Source organism: Suncus etruscus, chromosome 12 (assembly GCF_024139225.1).
Source record: "Suncus etruscus isolate mSunEtr1 chromosome 12, mSunEtr1.pri.cur, whole genome shotgun sequence".
NCBI lineage: Eukaryota > Metazoa > Chordata > Mammalia > Eulipotyphla > Soricidae > Suncus > Suncus etruscus.
In genome coordinates this window covers 12387265-12409845 of record NC_064859.1, presented here as the reverse complement: position 1 = coordinate 12409845, position 22581 = coordinate 12387265, and the positions used below count along the sequence as shown (strand labels likewise).

Below are 22581 nucleotides of genomic sequence, written 5' to 3'. Positions count from 1 at the left end.
GACTGATGACAGGAGAACAAAAACCTCAGCATTGGCAGCCACCGTAATTGTCTTTTTGCCTGGATTGGGCATTTTCTAGTGTCATTTTGTCGTGGATCACAAGCTTAGCATGGCACATTGGAAAAGCTCCACGTTAGTGTAATCAACAATTAGACTGCACATATTAACTTAAACACACACACACACACACACACACACACACACACACACACACACACACGATATATTGCAGCAGCTATTCCAAATGTGTTTTTTTTTTTTTTTTTTTTTTTTTTTTGGTTTTTGGGTCACACCTGGCAGTGCTCAGGGGTTATTCCTGGCTCCAGGCTCAGAAATTGCTCCTGGCAGGCACAGGGGACCATATGGGGCGCCGGGATTCGAACCGATGACCTCCTGCATGAAAGGCAAACGCCTTACCTCCATGCTATCTCTCCGGCCCCCCAAATGTGTTTTAAGTTAAAAGCGCTTGTTTAAAAAAAAATGAATGACTAAGGCTGTTAAATAAAATGACTAACCAACTGTGTAAGTCTGAAATTTTAATAACTACTATTTAGAAAATTTATTTTACTTAATAAGTACCTTTTGCAGAAGAGAAAAGAAGATTGACTACAGACTGTCAGCAACACTTAACTGCACTATGCCCTTTTGGCCAAAAAAAAAAAACCCTGCATCCTCCCTCCTCGCCTGATTCCCCCCAAAGGAAGGCTGTCTTCCCTCCCCTTTGACTTCCAGAGCCTGATATCTTGAAACTATAAACATCATGACTACTTCTACTGTCGGAAGGTTATAAAAAAATTCTTAGAAAAAATAATCTCCACTATTTAGTCACGCGGTTGGAAATACTCATCCCATATGAATAATTCGTTTTCTGGTAAGAAATAGAATCCTTTGTAGCAAATGCCCCAGTGCTGCCTCCATCACTCAGGCTGTGAGATGCCAAACCTTGGGCTAAATCCGCAGGGCCCTTTCGTGCTTGCACTGAACTCCGGGAGCTCTGCCCTCTGCTGTAGACAGGGGCTGCAGGACCTCACAGAGCTTATGGACTACATTGAGACAACCTAACGCTGATGTGTGCGTGTGTGTGTGCGGTGCGTGTGCGCACTGAGTGGCGCACAGAAAAGCAGATCTGGAGTGGATGCCCTTTGCCGGGGAAGAAGGGGGACGACCGGGGAGAGCTCACTTGGCCTTCAGCGGCTCTCGCTCCAGCCAGCGCACGCGAACCTTCTGCTTATAATGATACTCTTTGAGGAAGTCCTGCAGCACGGCAGGCAGCGGGAGCCCGTCGATGCCGTCGTAGGTCGTGCACCTGCAGATGACAGCGCGGCAGATGTACTGCAGGCTGAACGGGAAGGTCCGGTTCAGGGAGATGGTGAGCAGCGGCTCGAAGAACATGCAGGAGCTGGGGTCTTTGTAATGCTCCAGCAGCCCCGTCACGGTGGACGAGTGGAAAACGCACGGGTCGTGGGCGTCGAAGCTGAAGTTATGATTCCACTGTTCGATGCGGGCATGCAGGGAGCGGTTGTAGCGGCGGAAGCTGACGGAGAAGAGGTAGTCCTCCTGCGCTGAGTCCCGCAGCAGGAAGGTGCCCTCGGGCTTGCCCTCCAGCAGGGCCTCGGCCTCGTAGCGGTCCATGACGCCCCAGTAGCAGGGGTTGCCGGTGATCTGCAGCAGGTCAGGCACCAGGCAGTGGATGTAGTCGATCTGTGTGTGCACCTTCCAGGCGCCCTGCCTGCCGGCGTGCCCGTGGCTGTCTCCGGACGCCTGGCGCTGCTTGGGCCGCCGGGACTGCAGGCACAGGGTGGTGGTGTCGTCCTCAGGGTCCCCGGGCATGGGGGGGCCGACACAAGCCTCCCCACTCGTGTCCGTCATGCCCGGCGCTAACTTTGGTCCCAGTTTGTAGAGCGGATTCACCTGGGCCGTGGCCTCAAACGTGTGGATCTGGGCGTTGGGCGGCGGATCGACGCCTTCCTCGATGCTCAGCCGCCTTCTCTCCCGGAGCCGGTCTTCTTCGTCTTCTGTGGAGACGAGGGATGGGTCAAAGGTGTCGAAGAAGGCTGAATGTGGGCTCACAGGCGCCGTGTGCTGTTTGATGAGATGCCACTTCTGGGCCAGGTCAGAGCCCGGCGGGAAGGGGCACTTCTCCAGCATCAGCTCCGACAGGTGGATCTTACGCCTGCTGGCTGGCAGGGGCTTGGGGGCCCGGCCATGCGCTCTTAGCGGGAAGCACGAGCCCACTGTGTCCTGCAGCCTTTGGCGCAGGGAGCGGCTGCCCAGGGTCCGGCAGGATGTGCCATCCAGCTCATGGCTGGGCCCCAGCCCGTAGCGCCGCTCCCGCCGTTGCAGCGTGCCCCGAGTCCTCCCGAACACTCTGGCTGTGTCCAGGGAGCTCTGCGTCTTGGTGGAGAAGGAATGCTTCTTCTTGCCACCCCAGGGCGCGTGTCGCGTGTACGAGTCCCTCCTGGCCAGCCTGGGGCCTGGGAGTGCACACGCCTCGGTCTCCTTCTCCACGCTGACCTCAACTACCTGGGGGATTTCTGCAGCACAGTTCTGGGTCCTCCTAGAGGGCACCCTGGCGGGGCTGGCTGCTGGTGACAAGCATGCGTTCTCTCCCAGGAGGCTGCTCTGCTGCCGAGGGGCCGCATCTACCACGCCGAGGCGTCTCTCCGGGACGGACAGGCGGCTGGAGTTCAGGTCGGTGGCCTCAGCCCGGCCTCCTCCTTCGTGGCCGAACAGACTCTGGCATCTGTACTTGAAGTGGCTCCACATCTTCCCCACGTTATCCATCGACTAATGGACCTAAGGCAGCACCAAAAAGACAGAGAAAGAAGATCATCAAGGGGCATGCAAAGAGCCCTCCCACATCCTAGGATTCTACCCTTCCTATTGGAAAGGTCCATGGGAAGGGGCCAAGACTTGGCCAAGGGGCTGATCCAATTTCCCTCTGATTGTAAGACGGTCGCCACATCATTTCCCTTCAGCTGTACACGCAGAAGACAGGGGAGAGCAATAAACCCATTCCGAAGAACCAAAAGATTTCTTTCCCCACACATCCACCTTATTTTATCATAACTGATGCCTGTTCATGTCAGCAATTTAAGTACCACCTCAAGCACTTCTACTTAACTATCAAAAGGAAGAGTATGTTCTGCATTCAACTTTTTTCCCTTTATTTTTCAGGGGTCCACCTGCCAGAGCTCAGGAAAACATATGGGGTGCCAGGGTTTGAACCCAGCTGGGTCAGTCATGTGCAAGGTAAACACTCTTGCCGCTGTACTATTGCTCCAGCTACTGTAATTAACTTTTTAGAAATTACAATATTGGGGATAGAGAGCACAACAGGTGTAGGGCACTTGCCTTGCATACAACGAACCTAGGTTTGATCCCCAGCATTCTATATGGGTTCCTGAGCCAGGAAGCTGGGTGTGGTCTCAAAACAAAACAAAACAAAAACAACAAAAAACTACATGTTTCTTTATCATTTTTTTAAATGTGGTTAAGAAAATATTTGAAATTATGCAGTGATTGATGTTGCATTTCTATTGAGCAGTACTGAACTAGAGCAGAGACCAGCAAAATACAGCCTGAGGATCAAGTACAGTCTCTTAAAGATAATTGTTTTTTGGGTCCAGAGAGATAGCATAGAGGAGAGGGCGTTTACCTGTACACAGCCAACCTGGGTTCAATCCCAGGCATCCTATAGGGTGCCTCCAAGCACCATCAGGAGTAATCCCTGAGTGCTGCCAGGTGTAGCCCAAAAAACTGAAAAAAAAAAAAAAAGATAATAGTTTTTCTCCCTTTACTGGAATAATTAAAAACAATAACAATGGGTCAGAGAGATATCATGAAGGTAGGGCTTTTTTGCCTTGCATGCAGAAGGATGGTGGTTCAAATTCTGGCATCCCATATGGTCCCCTGAGCCTGCCAGGAGCATAGAGCCAGGAGTAACCCCTGAGCGCTGCCAGCTATGACCCAAAAACCAAAACCAACCAACCAAAAAAAAAAAAAGCCCCAATAACAAGAACCCCAGAGAGAGGCCAGATAGGCTCAATAGGTAGAGATGTGGGAGCCTGAGCTCAATCCCTGAGGTCACTTGGTCCCCTCCTGAGCACAGAATGAGAGCCCAAAGCATCTTAATGTTTGGTCCCAAATACCCTCCAAAAATAGCAACCCTAACTGCAGATAACATCTGATAGAAACCACATGTAGTTTGCAAAGCCAGATTATGTTTTCTAACTTGGCTCTTACCAGAAAGTGTACCAGCTATGCTTAAGAGTAAGACTGTAAAACTACCAGAGAGATTCTCACGAAGTCTCTTTTCTCTGTGTTTATGACAAATCTACTATTTGTAGATATTTATCTGACAAGTAAATTATACCTAAAAATGACTGTTCCGGGCAGAAAGCAATTGAAGTTAAAAAACACTCCTCTCCTTAGACGGTTCTTGGTATGTCTATAAACAAATGGGACTTGCAGAGAATATCTGTCCCCTCTGTGCTTAAGCCTCAGAGATAGTGCCAATTTATTCCTCATCTAGATACTGGTTAACAAGATCTTCTGGCTTAAAGAAAGGAAGTTCATTCCCACGGGACGTGGGGACAGAAAGCTGCTTGAAGTGGGGAATGCTACATGGGGGGTTGTGATGATAGGAAATCTGCTTCAGGGAAGAGCTCACATGAGAGTCACGAAAGCATTTCAGCTATTTGAGTATTTACAGTGCCAGGACCAAATAGACGGTTTAAGTTTAGGTCTTTGTGGTACACAGAGCTGATCTGGATTTGATTCCCCGCATCACATATGGTCCATGAGTACTGCCAGGAGTGATTTCTGAGCACAACTAGGAGTGGTTTCTGAGCACTTCTAGGAGTGGTTTGTGAACAAAGAGCTTGGAGTCAGCCCCGAGCAGTGCCAGGTGTAGCCCAACATCACTATCTTTTCACCAAAAAACAAACCAAAATGACAGCGTCAGTTCAAATTTATTTTATTTGTTTCATTGCTAATTTTTTCTAAACATTTTGCTGAAATCTTTGGGGATCTAAATCAGAACTCTTATTATTTTATGTGTTTATACAGTTACATTCACAAGACTTTTAAAAGAGCATTAAAATTTCAGAGCCAGGGGGCCGGGTAGGTGGCGCTGGAGGTAAGGTGTCTGCCTTGCAAGCGCTAGCCAAGGAAGGACCGAGGTTCGATCCCCCGGCGTCCCATATGGTCCCCCCAAGCCAGGGGCGATTTCTGAGCACATAGCCAGGAGTAACCCCTGAGCGTCAAACGGGTGTGGCCCAAAAACCAAAAAAAAAAAAAAAAAAAAAAAAAAAAAATTTCAGAGCCAGGAGTAAGCCCCGAGCATCACTGGGTATGATTCCCCTATCCCAAATCAAAACAAAACCAAAACCTGCAGGAAAATAACCAAAAACCAAAAATAACCAAGGTTACCTTGGAGACATCTGTCTAAACTATATTCTCTGAAAAGAAGCAATCACCCACAGATCAGGTATCAAATTAACCACAAATATACCTTTGAGTGCGATGAACTTCTGATATTGAAAAAACAAAAAGTGCTAGGTTTCAATCCGATTGATTCTAGAATGAATGCTTACAATCCATTAAATCTTTAATTCTGGGGCCGGAGAGATAATATGGAGGTAAGGTGTTTGCCTTGCAAGCAGAGGATGGTGGTTCGAATCCCGGCATTTCATATGGTCCCCTAAGCCTGCCAGGAGCGATTTCTGAGTGTAGAGCCAGGAGGAACCCCTGAGCGCTGCTGGGTGTGGCCCAAAAAACCAAAAACCAAAAACAAACAAAAAACTTTCTCACACATGTAGTTACCCTTAAGAATATTCAAAGTAATGTTGAAACATTATCTGTCAGAAACTCAATCATGTATGATGTAATTTGTAAATCATGGTGATTCAAAAAAAAGATTGCAAAATAAAATAAAAAGAAAGAGAATACCTAAAGTAACTGTATAGCAGCAGAATTGTCACCCACCACAAACAGGTCTTGGGTGAAAGGTTATTTTCCCAGGGAGGCAAACCTAATTGACCTTTGCAGGGCTATTTTTCTGGCCAGGTCAATGTGACGCTGCCTTGCCCCCCTCCCCCCCCCCCCCCCCAGCACAGTGCAATTAGCCCACTCAGCAGGAAAGGGCCAGTTGAGACTTACACATCTTGACTCATACTATGTAAGAAAACAATTTTTAAGATTATGAAAAATATCACAAATATCGACAAGAATTCTAAACTTAGAACTTACCAGATGGATCTAAATTCTAGCTTTATTTAAAAAAAATTCAAGCTGGAAATAGATGATATATTGTGTGCATAGTTTAGTTTCTCTCTTGCAAAGCAATATATATGCAATATAAGAAATTGGAGATTGGGCCCGGAGAGATAGCACAGCGGTGTTTGCCTTGCAAGCAGCCAATCCAGGACCAAAGGTGGTTGGTTCGAATCCCGGTGTCCCATATGGTCCCCCGTGCCTGCCAGGAGCTATTTCTGAGCAGACAGCCAGGAGTAACCCCTGAGCACTGCCGGGTGTGACCCAAAAAACCAAAAAAACCAAAAAAAAAAAAAAAATTGGAGATTGAGGCTGAAGTGATAGCACAGCGGTAGGAGTTTGCCTACCTGGGAAGGACCTGGGTTCAATTCCTGGCATCCCGTATGGTCCCTTGAGTCTGCCAGAAGCGATTTCTGAGTGCAGAGCTAGGAATAACCCTTGAGTGTAGCCAGGTGTACCCCCCGCAAAAAAAATTGGAGATAAGCAATACAGAAATGAACATTCTCTCAAAGAAAAGGTTTGGGCCCCTTAACCAAATAACTGAGAAATGAACAGGTAGTTATATTAATTTCTGTTGTTGTTTGGGGGGGCATATGGAATGCTGGAGATCAAACTGAGGTTGGCTGAGTGCAAGGCACCTGTGTACCAAACTATCTGACCCCTCCCATTTATTCTTAAGAATAAGATAGAAATATCTGAACTATGCATCCCTGACTGTGATGACTTTCTCAGATTCTAAACTGCTGATACTGCTGGGAGCAGGTAAGCAGCCTTCGACAATTACTATTTAATTAATATTTATAAGTCGTACCAGGAGAGAGCATGAAGTCTGGGTAGCAACAGGGAGCTGTGAGCTCATGGAAGGGCTAGCGAGAGAGGAAAACGTTTGTTCAAAGAGGTGCTATTTCAGGATTCTGGCGCAAGGATGAGTCAGAATGAGTAAGAAGGTGCGCTATGGCAGAGGGGAGGAAGAGCTCTGACAAAAGCAGGAAGGAACAAGAATGAACAAGGGCTCTTAGCAGTAGGAGGAAGCACGATGAGAAGCAAGCAAGCAAGCTTGGCCTGCACTGAAGACAGACGGGTGGACAGATGGACAGAGGGACGGAAAGTCAGTCCGGTGGGTAGGGGACTGACAGCAGAGTGGACGAAAGGTGCATGGAAGTCAGATCTACAGGACTGAGGATAGCTGGAAATGGAGAACAACAGAAGGAGGCACCCAAAATCACCATCAAATACCTGGTTTGAGCAAACAAGTAGAGAGAGCTGCTATTTCCAAGGTAACAAGATTAAAGAGCAGTCTGGGCAAGTGAGAAAGTGGGGTAAGCCTGGAAGACTCATTTTGAAAACAGGGCTGTCCTCTTGGACACCCAGGGCAAGCCTCATAAACCATTCATGAATGTTTATGATTAATGGAGAGCAAGAATGATAAACCAGTTACTCATGTCTATACACACACAGATCTCAAACAATGCTGAAAGACACGACTGATAAATAGAATATGTATCCGCTTATCTTGTAAACCTTAAAAGAGATTCTTGGGGCCAGAGTGGTGGTGCAACCAGTAAAGCAGTAAAGCGTCTGCCTTGCGCACGCAAGCCAAGAACGGACTGCGGTTTGATCCCTGGCGTCGAATATAGTCCCCCAAGCCAGGAGCGATTTCTGAATGCATAGCCAGGAGTAACCCCTGAGCATCACTGAGTGTGGCCCAAGAACCAAAAATAAATAAATAAATAAAACAGACTGCTTAGGTGTACAGACATTATCTATCTATCTATCTATCTATCTATCTATCTATCTATCTATCTATCTATCTATCTATCTATCAATCTATCTATCTATCAGGTGTACAGACATTATCTATCTATCTATCTATCTATCTATCTATCTATCTATCTATCTATCTATCTATCTATCTATCTATCTATCTATGGAAATGGGGGCCAGAGCAATAGCACAGCAGTAAGGCATTTGCCTTGCACATGGCCAACACAGGACAGACCATTATTTGAATTCCGGCATCCCATATGGTGCCCAAAACCTGCCAGGAGACCTCTGAGCACAGAGCCAGGAGTAACCCCAGAGTGCCGCTGGGTATGACTTCCCCCCCAATAAAGAGAAATGACTGCCTACTGTGAGGAGGGAAAGAGTGTGAGAGAGAAAATGATTAAAAGAGGAATGTGCTAAGTTTCTAAAACATGGGTAATTTTTTATTTCTTCAACTGGGGAGTGAGTACATAATTTCTGCTTAAATTATACTTAAAATTTTATATTCTCTCCTGTACATGGCATAATCATAATACAATTAAAAATTATATAAGCTACAGTTTGTCTCTAATAGCCACTGCAGTCCTGTGATGTCTAAGACACATTTGGGCTATATATGACAAACAAATCTTAATCTGAGCAGCAGCAAAATTTTCAACTTTAGATTTTAAGTACAAATAAAAGACGAGGTAAGGAGCCACAGCAATACCACAGCAGGGAGGGCATTTGCCTTGCATGTGGCCGACCTGTGTTTGCTCCCCAGCACCCACATGGTCCTCTGAGGCTGCCAGGAGTAATTTCTTTGTGTTGTGTTTTGTTTTATGGGTCACCCAGCAGCACTCAGGGGACCATATGGGATGCCGGGATTTGAACCACTGACCTTCTGCATGAAAGGCAAACACCTTACCTTCATGCTATCTCTCCAGCCCCTGCCAGGAGTAATTTCTGAGTGCAGAGCCAGGAGGAACCCCAGAGCACTGCTAGGTGGGCTCTCCCCCGAAAAGAAAATGATGAAATCAATATCTAAAAGTAAAAATAAAAAGTGTTTCTATTCTTAGTTCTTGTTATAAAACTTAGGGTTAGGACTGATATAGTTCATGGTACACAGCTGACCAAATTACATCTACTAAAACTAAATTTTTATCCTATGGACTTATTAGAATAATAATCATTTTGGAGAAGAGATGCACGCCCAGTGGTGCTCAGGGGTTCAATACTCGGAGATCATTCCACTCTTGGTGCTCAAAGACTATTTGCAGTGCTGAAGACCTAACTGGGGCAAGGGAACTTTCTCTTACTCTAAAACGCTAAGTGTTAAACTCATAAAAGGTGATGCAGTCACTATAGTCTTTGAAACAGTACAGAAACATATAAATTACCTCTTGGTAACATTAAGATTCATGAAATTTCATGACTCCAAAATACTTTATCTAGTTTGGTGGGTATCTTGACATTATGCAAAAGTTGGAACAAATCTTTTATAATTAGAAGTCCTTTGTGGGGCCAGAGAGATAGCACAGCGGTAGGGCATTTGCCTTGCATGCAGGACAGTGGTTTGAATCCCGGCATCCCATATGCTCCCCCCCGCCCCCCCCCCCGAGCCTGCCGGGGGCGATTTCTGAGTGGAGAGACAGGAGTAGCTCCTGAGCGCTGCCAGGTGTGACCCAAACCCCCTCCCAAAAAAGTCCTTTGTGGAGGCTGGAGTGATAGCACAGGGGTAGGGCATTTGCCTTGCATGTGGCAGACCCGGATGGACCCTGGCATCACATATAGTCCCCAGAGCTCTGCCTGAGTGCAGAGCCAGAAGAAACCCTGAGCACCACCGGGTGTGCCCCCCCCCCCCAAAATCCTTTGTGTTTGTCCCTTCTCATTTATTCAAGTGTATTTTCTTTCTCTATCAGAATTTTTAGTTAGCCATGGCAGAGATAATATGAATAGCTAAAAATAAATGCAATTATATATTTAACATGATAATAAATCAGTTTCTGCATTAAGCAATCAAGCTACAAACCTCTGGAAAGCTGAGAAAAGGAATGTGAATAATGGTGACGATTATTCACATGACGCTAAACCATGTGCCAAGAACTGACAGAAACATTTTATTAGTCCCAACAAGCGGATGAGTAAAGATTCTATCAATTTTATAGATGTATAAACAGATCGCCTGTGCTTTTCTTTTCTTCCAGTATTATCCATCTATTCAGGTTTTTTTTTTACACTTTATTTAAAGAAAATACTATCACATAGTTGACAGGACCATAATACATTTGTTTCCAGCTATTGTGAGCAAAGTTATTTAAAAAAAATAGAAAAATAATAATAAATAAAAAGGGAGAAAAAATTTTAGGAAAAAGAAAAAAAGAAGTACAGTGGCAAGCAAATCTGTGAAAATTATTGTATTTAATGAAGTCATTAATACAACAGCAGAGGGCTTAGTACACTCTCATTGTTGGCTGTCCATTCTGTTAATTTGGGGTGTTCCTACAGGGATGTCAGCATCAAACAAATGAAGTTGTCCAGGAATTCAAAGCACTAGTACTGATACTGTCTATTCAGTTTTTCTATCTATTTTTGAAAAATGGAGTCTGTATATTACAATGCTTATGTCTGAGGAGTGCCATGAATAAGTGATTTAAAACCTCAAGGAATATGTGATTTCTTTAATTTCCTAAGTATTGTTGAGCAAAAAGAGATGGGTGACATTGAGAAAACTTGGCAAAGCCAGCACATAGACACTGTCTGGGAAATTCTTGGTTTGTTATATTTTCAAGTTCCTGTAGAACACTACTCTTAAGTCTGTCGTTGGGTGAGAATGTTTTAGAATCACATGCTTCATTTCAAGGGACAAAATTGAAGAATAGCCTCACTTTCTGCACATTAACACTATAACCCAGAAGAGGACACTGAGTCAATGATTCATTTAAAAGCCCTCCAAAAAAAAAACCAGAACCATTGACTTGCCAATAAAGCAAGTACCTAAAATGCCAAGTACCTGTCTCAACCTTTTATTGTAGTCATAGACTTTTAGTGTCAGATAGACAGGATGAAAAAATCTCAATCTATAATCTAGACTCAAACAAGAGATACTGTCTACTGGTTAGGTAGGGTAGAAATTTCTTTAAATAAGGGTAAAAGAGTGAGATAATAGGAGAGGAAGCAAGCTAAGGAGACTGAATTACAATACTCCATTTTTGTTTTTTTGTTTTTTTTTTTTTGGGGGGGGGTCACACCCGGTGGCACTCAGGGGTTATTCCTGGCTCTGAACTCAAAAATTGCTCCCGGCAGGCTCAGGGGACCAGATGGGATGCAGGGATTTCAGCCACCATCCAACCTGGGTTGGCTGCGAACAAGACAAATGCCCAATCGCTGTGCTATCTTGCCAGCCCTGAATTCCAATGCTCTTAAGAATACTGGGACTGGATGTTGGAGAGATAGCATGGAGGTAGGGCATTAGCCTTGCATGCAGAAGGACAGTGATTCAAATCCCGGTATCCCATCTGGTCCCCTGAGCCTGCGAAGAACGATTTCTGAGCGCAGAGCCAGGAGTAAACCCTGAGCGCCATCGGGTGTGACCCCCCCCAAATAAAAAGAATACTGGGGCTGGAGTGCTAGTACAGTGGGTAGGGCATTTACCTTGCATGTGGCAGACCCGAATTCAATATCCAGCATCCCATATGGTCCCCTGAGCCCGCCAGGAGTGATTCCTGAGCATAGAGCCAGGAGTAACCCTTGAGCATCAAACGGGTGTGGCCCGAAAAACCGAAAAAAAAAAAAAAAAAAAAAAGGCAAAGTCTAGACCAGAGGTCTCAAACTTGCAGCCTGCGGGCCGTTTGCGGCCCTCCATACAACATTTTGTGGCCCGCGGCTGGCCTTCAAATATCGCAGTATTCGCGATTATTTGCTTACCGAATAATCGAAATAAAAATCGCACTAGTAAGAAAAAAATCGCATTAAACATTCACATACCCTGAGCAGTTCCGTTTGGGGTATGCAAATGTTTAATGCGATTTTTTATTGTGAATATTCGGTAAGCGAATAATCGCGAATACTTTGCGCCTAGCGCAGACGTCATTTCCACTGCTCCTGCCCACTGTCCCTTTTTTTTTTCTTCATAAAATCCCTTATGCGGGGTGGAAAAAAAAAAAAAAAATCCCTTATGCGGCCCTGCCTCACCCCGACTTTGCCTCCTGCAGCCCCCAGGTAAATTGAGTTTGAGACCCCTGGTCTAGACACATAAATCTCTTTTTTTGTTTTGAAATTTTTGTTTTATCTAGGAAACAGTTATGATTCAAGTTTTAACATATAGATTAGCTATATGTAAATATAACTCTAATAGAAGCATGAAATTTCCATATGCCATACCTTATTTTTTAGAGAGAAACTATCTGTGCAATACACTGACAAATATACCATTCACTGGAACATTTCTTACCAGGCCAGCATTTCTGGCAGATTCAAGTGAAAGGAAGAAACACTGACTCTCACTTTCCAAAGAGGCCTAATGTCAAATCCAAGTCCTCACTAGCTGTGGGAAATCTAAGTCTCAGTCTTTATATCTGAAAATGGAACAATCCCCTTCTCTTCTACAAATTTGTTTTAAGGGGGTAACACGCAATAAGGAAATGAGCTGGCCAGGCAAGAGGGGTTCGAATGACCACCGTTAGACACTGTCAAAAGAAAATGCAGATGCATGTTGATGGGAACAAAACTGCAAAGTTTTTGTGTCCAGATGAGAATTTGGTAAATCGATCTCACTTTCATCTCTCATCTCAAGGAAGTTCCTTCTGGTAGGCAAATCTAGCAACTTTACTACAAGTTAATAGTACATGAGCATAACGTGCTTCCTGAAGCTCAGGATTAGCAATAATTCCCACCAACTTCCCTAACACCAAAAGGCAAATTGACACTAGAACAAAATAACTGGCAATAGAGGAGGAACGTAAGTGGATCAATCACATCCAGGGAAGTCTCATTCCTGGAGAGAATCCCTGGTTTGGGGAAGGGTGAAAGATGAACAGGCTATGATCCTATTAATCTAACAGAGCCTGTGAATCTGCACAGAAAAGGATGGAAGGAGGACTAATATAGGACAAATGGAGAATGGATAGAAGATGGATGAGACAGAGGATGGAAGATAAAGGACAGATGGAAGATAAATGGAGAACAGATGGAGGATGGATGGAGGAGCACCCTAGCCTAATTGGGCAAGAAACACAAAACCCAAGGATGCCTCAAAAATAAAGGTCTTTTATAACAACACTTTCCTTTAACTTCTTATCTAAAACTACTTAAAATACAGGAATCATCCTTTCGTACGTTAAAAGCCCCACCCCAAATCTAGCTTGTCTACTGGCATAATCAAAATTAATTCTTTGGAACGATATTTGGGAGGGAGACTGGAAGAAGGTAAGTGTAGACCTTTTAGAACCAGGGGAAAAAACTTCAGAATACAGAGGACAAATCCAAGTAATTGACTAGATTCTGTGTTACATCATAACATAGAACATAAAACTGTTGAGGGCAGGGGCATGCCCTGTTGGGAACTGAATTCAGAGTATCCCACTTGGGCTAGCTTTCAATTTAAAATTTTTATTTTTTGGTCTTGGGACCACACCCAGCAATGACCAGGGGTTATTCCTGGCTTTGCATTCAGGGATCACGACTGGCAGTACTCAAGGACCCTATGTGATGCTGTGGATAGAACCTGGGTTGGCATGTGCAAAGCAAAAGCCCTCCCTGCTGTGCTATGGCTCTGGCATCAATATCCCCCCCCCTCAAAAATAACAAACAAAAATTTTCAAATTTTGAAAGTGAAATAAAATATCAAATATCAAAGCTGAGGAACCAATGGAAAGGATGATTAAAAACTACATTCAGGACATTATAAGACTCAAGGTCTCAGGTGAAAATCCTTACAGCCCTTCCTCCCTATGTATTTACTTACTCTAAAATGACCCAGAGTTTAAATCTACTTTATTCTCTGGACACTAAGTGCTTAGAAACTGCAAACTGACAAAAGGGTGTGTGTACATGGGGTGTTTAGAGACAAGTGTTATTTGGGTTTCTTTATGTACATTAACCAAAGTCAGAGAAGACTGAAAAAGCTAAAGACATATAATAGCCTCTGGTCAAGACCACCACAGATACATACCATAAAGATGTAAAGGAGAAAAAAAAGTAAGATTGAACAGGTGAGAGACTGCTATGAACTTTAAGCCAATAAATTAAAACCCTCAGAAAAAAGTGATTAGATTTTTTAGAAAAATATGAATTTCTAAAACTGATTCAAGAAGATGGGCTGGAGAGAGTGTTCTTTTTATAAAAATCATTTATATATTTATTCAATTTAGTCCTAATTTCCACATACAACAGATGCATGGGGTGCTGGTAGAATATACTATACTTGATTTTGTAGAACTGGAGATTATTTCTCAGAGTGAAGAAGTGAAAGATATGGACCAGAGACAGGTATAGTGGGCAAGACACCTGTTTGGTACACGGCCAACATAGGTTTGATCCCCAGCACCACAGATGATGCTTTGAACACTGTGAGGAGTGATATTTGAGTGCAAAGCCAGGAGTGAACCCTGTCCATCAAAATGGTAAACTGTATGCATATTTGACCACCACTACCTCAACACATGCACACATGTGCGTGTGCGCGCACGCACGCACACACACACACACACACACACACAAGATATAATCTCTTAAATACCTTTAACAGGTCAGATCAATCTTGAAATACAATCTAAGAAGAGATGCCATGACCTCTAATATTGGCAATGCCCACTTTTCTCCATATAAAGGAGAAAAATATGGAGGAGGAAAAAAAAGTAGTTTAAAAAAAGCAATGTCTAACACCATTTTTGTTTTCATAGGGACTTAAAGATTAACATTTAATATTGTTATAAATATTCTCAAGTTTTTGTTCACGTCTTCCCAAATGTCTTAAACCCATTCATTCAACATTTTATAACTATGTGCTAGAATTTTAAAAACCTAAAGATAAAAGAAGACAAAAAAAAAAAAAATCCACATTTAGGGGCCAGGAAGGTGGCGCTACAGGTAAGGTGTCTGGCTTGCAAGCACTAGCATAGGACGGACCGCGGTTCGATCCCCCGGTGTCCCATATGGTCACCCCAAGCCAGGGGCGATTTCTGAGCGCATAGCCAGGAATAACCCCTGAGCGTCAAACGGGTGTGGCCCAAAAACCAAAACCAAAACCAAAAAATCCACATTTTGTCTCAGAGAAGCCCCCAATCCCCTAAAGAAGGCAAACAAATCAGAACCCAGTATAAATGTAAACTGGAGCCTTGTCAGAACTTGAAGCGCAGAGCCACCGCCTCTCACTGAAGTGCAGGAGCTGCTCATTGGACTGTTCTCCTTTAATCTCACAATAATATCATTTTCGCTGCCAAGGTCACTAGGAATAAATACTCTTTCACAGCCTTCTCTGTGGTTGTAGGCTGAATTTCGCAAACGAGAATGAATGCAGCTGAGTATAAGGGCAACTAGGGCACTGAGGTACCTTCTGAGTCCCTTTTATGTTCTTGGGTGTAGCTCGCTGCTAACTGCGAAAATACTTCGATTTTGAACAGCAAGAACAAGGGTGAAATCTGAGAGGTTCTGGATTCTCCAGTACCCTCATGCAACAAGGCTGTGTGACCTGAGCCTTATACTCTCAATTCTGATTTGTTTAATGTTATATTGGAGAATTAGGTGACTGCACACTGCACCTAAGAAGCCACAGAACAGGTCACTTAACCGGATTGTGAAGAACACTGAGTGTTGCATGAGAGACAGAGGGCATGCAAAGGGGCAGATCTGGGCAAGAGTCTGGCTTCCCAAAGACGAAGAGCGGTTCAAATGACTGAACCCGAGAGAAGGACAGTAAAATCAAAGCAAGCAAGAGAGAGACCCTACGTACCCCAAATCAATAAAAACAATGCTAGAAAAGCAACACTCATCCTCCGATTCATGAATGGAACTGGTCCAGCAAGGCTATTCTACTGGTTGCAACTGCTTCCACGTGGCAAATGAACTCACTGATAACTTGGCCCCATCAAACACTGTTTTGTCACGGTGTTTCCGTCCCCCTTTTCCCAGGCCATCTTTCAACACCAGAGTATCCATTCCTTGACTGCTGCCAGGTTCATACCTGCATGCTTGTTTCATTGGCTGTGCTTCTCCCAACCCAGAAGTCACCAGCTTCGCAGCTCCTTCACCTGCCAAAAACTGTCCTGGCTCAGAAGGGCACAGCCCAATGGCCATCCTGCCAGTCTGCCCCAGTCTTCTCAGCGACTTACTGAAGACTCATTGCTCAAGGGTCAGGCTGGAAAACTGGTTCTCCTGAGGGGAAAACAGCAGGAACACAGCTCTGGAACATTTGTCTGGAAAACTGGAGTTAGTTGCTTACACTTGGAGCCCTGGAGCCCTGCATGGACCATTTGCCCATGCACCACTGAGCACAGATGAACATGGAGAAGTGACATTCCCGCTGGCCTGAGCCCCACTATGGTTCATGAGCCCCACAAGCAAACCTCAGTTTATACTGCTCCCTCAGTGTCAGGGGCTTGGCTAATATCTGGGGTTCACTTCACATCTTGTTTCCCAGTAACTCACAGAAGCTACCTTCTTCTGCCTCCTTCCATAAACTTCTTCAAGGTAAAAGCATTACAGGAAAGCATTTGCAATCAGAAATTACTCCTGGAAGGCTTGGGGGACCTAATGGAATACTGGGGATTAAATCCACGTCAGCCACATACAAGGCAAACACCCCCTCCCCATTGGACTATTGCTCCAACTCCAATGTGGTGATTTTTTTTTTTTTTTGGTTTTTGGGCCACACCCAGTGACGCTCAGGGGTTACTCCTGGCTATGCACTCAGAAGTCGCTCCTGGCTTGGGGGACCATATGGGACGCCGGGGGATCGAACCGCGGTCTGTCCTAGGCTAGCGCAGGCAAGGCAGGCACCTTACCTCTAGTGCCACCACCCGGCCCCCAATGTGGTGATTTTTAAGGAATGCCCATGACAATTATAGTATGTGTATGTCTATAAATGTTTTATCATATGTGTGGACAAGCCTCATGCTACAATCACAAGGGAAAAGGGGAAGCGGGTCTGGAGGAGGGCCGCTGCAGAGAATAATTCAAACCAGGCTGGAGAGAGAAGAAACATGGGTCTGGGTAACTTTTCACCATGTGGAGAGATAAGAGAGCCCTCCATGGTAGTTATTGGGAAGAGAGGACCACCCCCATGGGTGGAGAATGGGTTGGGGAGAAGAGCCTGTTCGATCTCTAGAATCGAGGACCAAAGTTCAGTCCCTCAAGAGTGATTTCTGAGTGCAGAGCCAGGAGTAACCCCTGAGTGCCGCTGAGTGTGGCCCAAAACCTAAAAAAAAAAAAAAAAAAAACTATAAAAAAAAAAAGAAAGAAAGAAGAAAGAAGGAAGGAAGGAAGGAAGGAAGGAAGGAAGGAAGGAAGGAAGGAAGGAAGGAAGGAAGGAAGGAAGGAAAGAAAGAAAGAAAGAAGAAAGAAAGAAAGAAAGAAAAAAGAAAGAAAGAAAAAAGAAAGAAAAAGAAAAGATAGTCTCTCTCTTTTAAATTTTATTGAAGACAAAGATGCAAAGAGAGGACAAGGTAAAATTACAGTGGGAAGGCAATCACCCATAAACAGAATTCTCAAAGAAATCCTCTTGCTGACACCTTAATTTTGAATTTTAGATAGTTTCTTAAATAGCATTCAGCAGCTAGTATGTCTCTACCATATAAAAAAACCTAATATAAAAATCTATAAAATCTATTTCTAGAATAAAAAATTAATATCTGCTCATTACAAAACCCAGCTGCCACAGCGACTTAGAGTCAATAATACCAAGTCTAATTGCTTTTATTCAGTTAGAACTTAATAGCTGACATTCTATTAGTCTGAGACAGTGAAAAGCATAATCTTAGAATGAAAAACATCCCCAACTAAAGAAAGCACGAATATTTAGATAAAAATCTCAAGTAATCGGGGTCAGAGAGATTGCATGGAGTTAAGGAGTTTGCCTTTCATGCAGAAGGTCATCGGTTAGAATCCAGGCATCCCATATGGTCCCCTGTGCCTGCCAGGAGCAATTTCTAAGCACGGAGCCAGGAATAACCCCTGAGCACTGCCAGGTGTGACCCAAAAACCACAAAAAACAAAAACAAAAACAAAAAAACCTCAAGTAATCTAAGGGCCACAGGGTGTAAAATTAACACATACAAATCAATTCTATTTTTATATACAAGTCAATGAACAATTAAAAAGTAAAAATGCAAAATAACTTTATAAGACTAAAATATGAGTAAGAGCTGGAAGATAAAAACTATAAACACAATTAAAGAAATACAAAAGGGGGCCGGAGAGATAGATAGCAGTAGGGCTTTTGCCTTGCATGCAGAAGGACTGCAGTTCGAATCCTGGCATTCCATATGGTCCCCCGAACCTCCCGGGGGGTGATTTCTGAGTATAGAGCCAGGAATAGCCCCTGAGCGCTGCCAGGTGTGACCCCCAAACCAAAAATAAAATAAAAAAAAAGAAATACAAAAGGATTGCAATAAATGAATTAGAATTGAAAACAAAACAGTTAATCCACTCATTTGAGCTACATTTTATTTATTTGTTTTTCGGCCACACCAGGTGGTGCTCAGAGATTATTCCTGGCTCTACACTAAGAAATCAACCCTGGCAGGCTCGGGGGACCATATGCGTTGCAGGGGATTGAACCTGGATCTGTCCTGAGTTGGCTGTGTTCAAGGCAAAAGCCCTACCACTGTGCTATTGCTCTGGCCCTGATCTATATATTTTTTCTTCTTTTTTTTTTTTTCTTTTTAGAGGGGAGAGAGAGAGAAAGGGAGGGAGGGAGAGATGAGGGGGAAGAGGGAGAATGGGAGGAGAGAGAGAAGAGAGAGAGGGAGGGAGGGAAGAGAGAGAGGGAGAGAGAGAGGGAGAGAGAGAGAGTCACACCTGTGAGAGGAGGAGAGGGAGAGGGAGAGGGAGGAGAGAAGAGAGAGACTCCCTGATCTATATATTTTTTTTTGGTTTTGGGCCACACCCGTTTGACGCTCAGGGGTTACTCCTGGCTAAGCGCTCAGAAATTGCCCCTGGCTTGGGGGGGCCATATGGGACGCTGGGGGATCGAACCACGATCCGTCCTACGCTAGTGCTAGCAAGGCAGACACCTTACCTCTAGCGCCACCTTCCTGGCCCCAGATCTATATATATATATATATATATATATATATATATATTTTATCTATATTTTTAAGAGAGGTCAAATCAATGCTGTCTTGAAAGGATTTTTGAAGACTAAAGTGATAATAATCATATAAATATTTTTTTTTTTTTTTTTTTTTTGGTTTTTGGGCCACACCCGTTTGATGCTCAGGGGTTACTCCTGGCTATGTGCTCAGAAATCGCCCCTGGCTTGGGGGGACCATATGGGACGCCGGGGGATCAATCCGTGGTCCTTCCTTGGCTAGCGCTTGCAAGGCAGACACCTTACCTCCAGCGCCACCTACCCGGCCCCTCATATAAATATTTTTAAATTTAGTTCTCTTTAGAACAAATAAGTTTCTTTCTTTTCTTTCTTTCTTTCTTTCTTTCTTTCTTTCTTTCTTTCTTTCTTTCTTTCTTTCTTTCTTTCTTTCTTTCTTTCTTTCTTTCTTTCTTTCTTTCTTTCTTTCTTTCTCTCTCTTTCTTTCTTTCTTTCTTCTTTCTTTTCTCTTCTCTCTTTTCTTTCAATTCTATTCTATTCTATTCTATTCTATTCTATTCTATTCTATTCTATTCTATTCTATTCTATTCTATTCTATTCTATTCTATTCTATTCTTTTTCTTTGAGGATGGAGTCTCTGAGGGATCCACTCCTGGCAGTGTTCAGGAGTCTTTGGGATTTTTGTTGTTGTTCTTGGAATTTTTGTTTTTGTTTTTTTGTTTTTGGTGTTTGGGTCACATGCGGCAGCACTCAGGGGTTACTCCTGGCTCTACACTCAGAAATCACTCCTGGCAGACTCAGGCAGATGCTGGGATTTGAACCACCGTCCTTCTGCATGCAAGGCAAATGCCTTACCTCCATGCTATCTCTCCAGCCCTGTGGGATTGTTTGACTTTGGGACATGTTGGCAGCATGCAAAGCAAGCATCTTTTATTTATTTTTCTTTTTCTTTAAAATAATTTTTTTTATTGAAACCACTGTGATTTACAAAGTTCTTCATAGTTGGGTTTCAGACATACAATGAATCAGGGCAACCCCATCCGTGTCTCCACCTCTCTCCACCAATGTTCCCAGAGTGCATCTCATGCCACCACTCCTGCCTCCAGCCTATCAGCATAATCGGTCATTTTAAGTTTTGATTGTTAAAAGTCTGGGTCAAATCATCTCACATTGTTAACTATGATTGGATATTTAGTTTTGTCCCTTCTTAACATCCAATTCACCCTCAGGTGAATTGGCCCCTGACCTCCATCCTTTCATATTTGTGTTTCTCCCTTTCAACTCAATTTCTTTCCTTCTCCTCTCTATATTCTGGGTTCAAGAATTGTCTAAACAACTCCCATTTAAACCACTGCATTCCTTTATATATAAGTGATATCGTCCTGTACTTATCCTTATATTTATTTATTTATTATATATTTATTCTTATATTATAAGTGATATCATCCATATTTATCCTTCTTCTGGCTTACTTAATTTTACATAAAATCTTTTTTGTAACTAATTTTTATTCTGACCGAACCTTTCACAGTAATATTTAAGATACATAATGACAATGAATCAGGGCCATTCCCACCACCAGTGTTGTCCTCCCTCCACCCCTATTCCCAGCATGCATCCCATATCTCCCTCACTTAACCCCAGACTGCTAGTGTAACTGGTCCCCTCTGTGTATAGCTTGTTGTAGATTGGGTATCAATTCTGTTGTCATTAACTCTGGGTTTGGTGTTTGAGTCTGATCACTTTTTATTTCCATTCAACATTCATATGACTGTTTGGTCCTGGTAACCTCCATTTCCACCCAGCCCCCTCAATTCATGAGGCAGAACAAGATGATTCCAAAGCAAGCTTCTTAAACACTATACTGAACTATCACTCCATGCCTCCATACTTATTGTAAATTGAGTACTAAGGTATAGTAATTAAGAGAGTAATACAAGAAATAGATCATCATTCCCTCAAAGATGTCAGAACTGGACATGCAAATGTGAAAAATAAAAGATCATAAAAAATATAATCAGTGAACTAGAGATCTAAATAGAAAATACTAAGTTACAAAACTTTTCAACTTGTGGACCCTACTGAATCCAACTGTTGTGATGGACTTAGCAAAGAATTTTCAGATGTGACACTAAAAGCATTATTCACAAAAGAAAAACAAGTTCCATTCTCAACTGTAAAAGTAAACTTTTGTTCTATGAAAGACTGAAGAGACAATGCATAGCAAGTGGAACACTGGGAGAAAATAATTACAAATGGCCTATCTCAGAAGATTTGTAATGCAGAATATGTCAAGAATTCTCAGAACTCAACAGTGAGAAAACATAGATACAAGTAGGTTAAAGACCTGAGCAAAATATTCATTGAAGAGGTAAATGTAAGGCAACTGATTAAATAAAGACAGTCAACATCTTTGGTTATGGGGAAATACAAATTAAAATCATAAGATTAGAAGAACTAAAAGTAAATTCTGTGATAATACCAAAATATAGGAGAAGATGCAGAGCAAATATAACCTCCATACAATGCTTTCAAGGGTGCAAATTGGAAGGGCAGTCTGGGAAAAAAAGTTGTCACTGTATTATCTGTCTAACAGAACTGGGGAGCGAGTTCAAAGCCCAACTTTTCTAGTTCCAGGTCAGCTCTCCAGGACTTCAAAACCTACACACAAAAAAGTTTCTGATAGTTTTATCCATAATCATCTCAACTGAAACTTACCTAAGTGTCTTTCAATGGGTGCATAAGCGAGGATGCAGTCTTTCAATGGGAATACTTGGGTAATAAAACGAGCCATTGATATGTGTAACAACCTGGATAGATTTCCAAAGCATTATGCTAAAGATGCAGTAATTTAAAAAGTTACAAACTCAATGATACCATTTCTAGGACACTATCCAAGTTAAAACAGGATAGTGGAGTAAGATCTATCACACAGAAATATACTACAAGGTGATCAAAAAACTTTCTGGTGGAACATCATTACTTTGTGTTTTGAATGTGGGAGTGGTCATTACATCATTATGAACCCCAAGTCAATTTTACTTTGAACTTTTAGTTTTTTTTAACTTAAAAAAATACATAGTACAAAATTACCTTAGAACTTTTTAATTCGTTTTTAATTCAGGTTCAAACAAATGTAATTCCCCTTGATACAATAATGTACTTTTAAGAAAACTGATAAGCTGAATACTCCAGTACAGATCTAAATGAAGTATTAATCACCAAAAGAAAATTTCTGCCATTTGTGACCATGTGGACAACCTGGGGAATATGAAGCCAGTAAGCCAGACACAGAA

General features: G+C 43.1%; 1 protein-coding gene across 1 annotated transcript in view; it reads right to left on the bottom strand.

Annotated features, from left to right (window-relative positions):
- Positions 1-447: 447 nt before the first annotated feature.
- Positions 448-22581, bottom strand: part of SOCS5 (suppressor of cytokine signaling 5) — a 36150-nt gene continuing 14016 nt past the window's right edge. The window contains exon 2 of the mRNA XM_049784361.1: positions 448-2796. Within this exon, the coding sequence (XP_049640318.1) occupies positions 1177-2784 (1608 nt within the window). The 5' untranslated portion in view covers positions 2785-2796 and the 3' untranslated portion in view covers positions 448-1176. The remainder of the gene's footprint in view (positions 2797-22581) is intronic.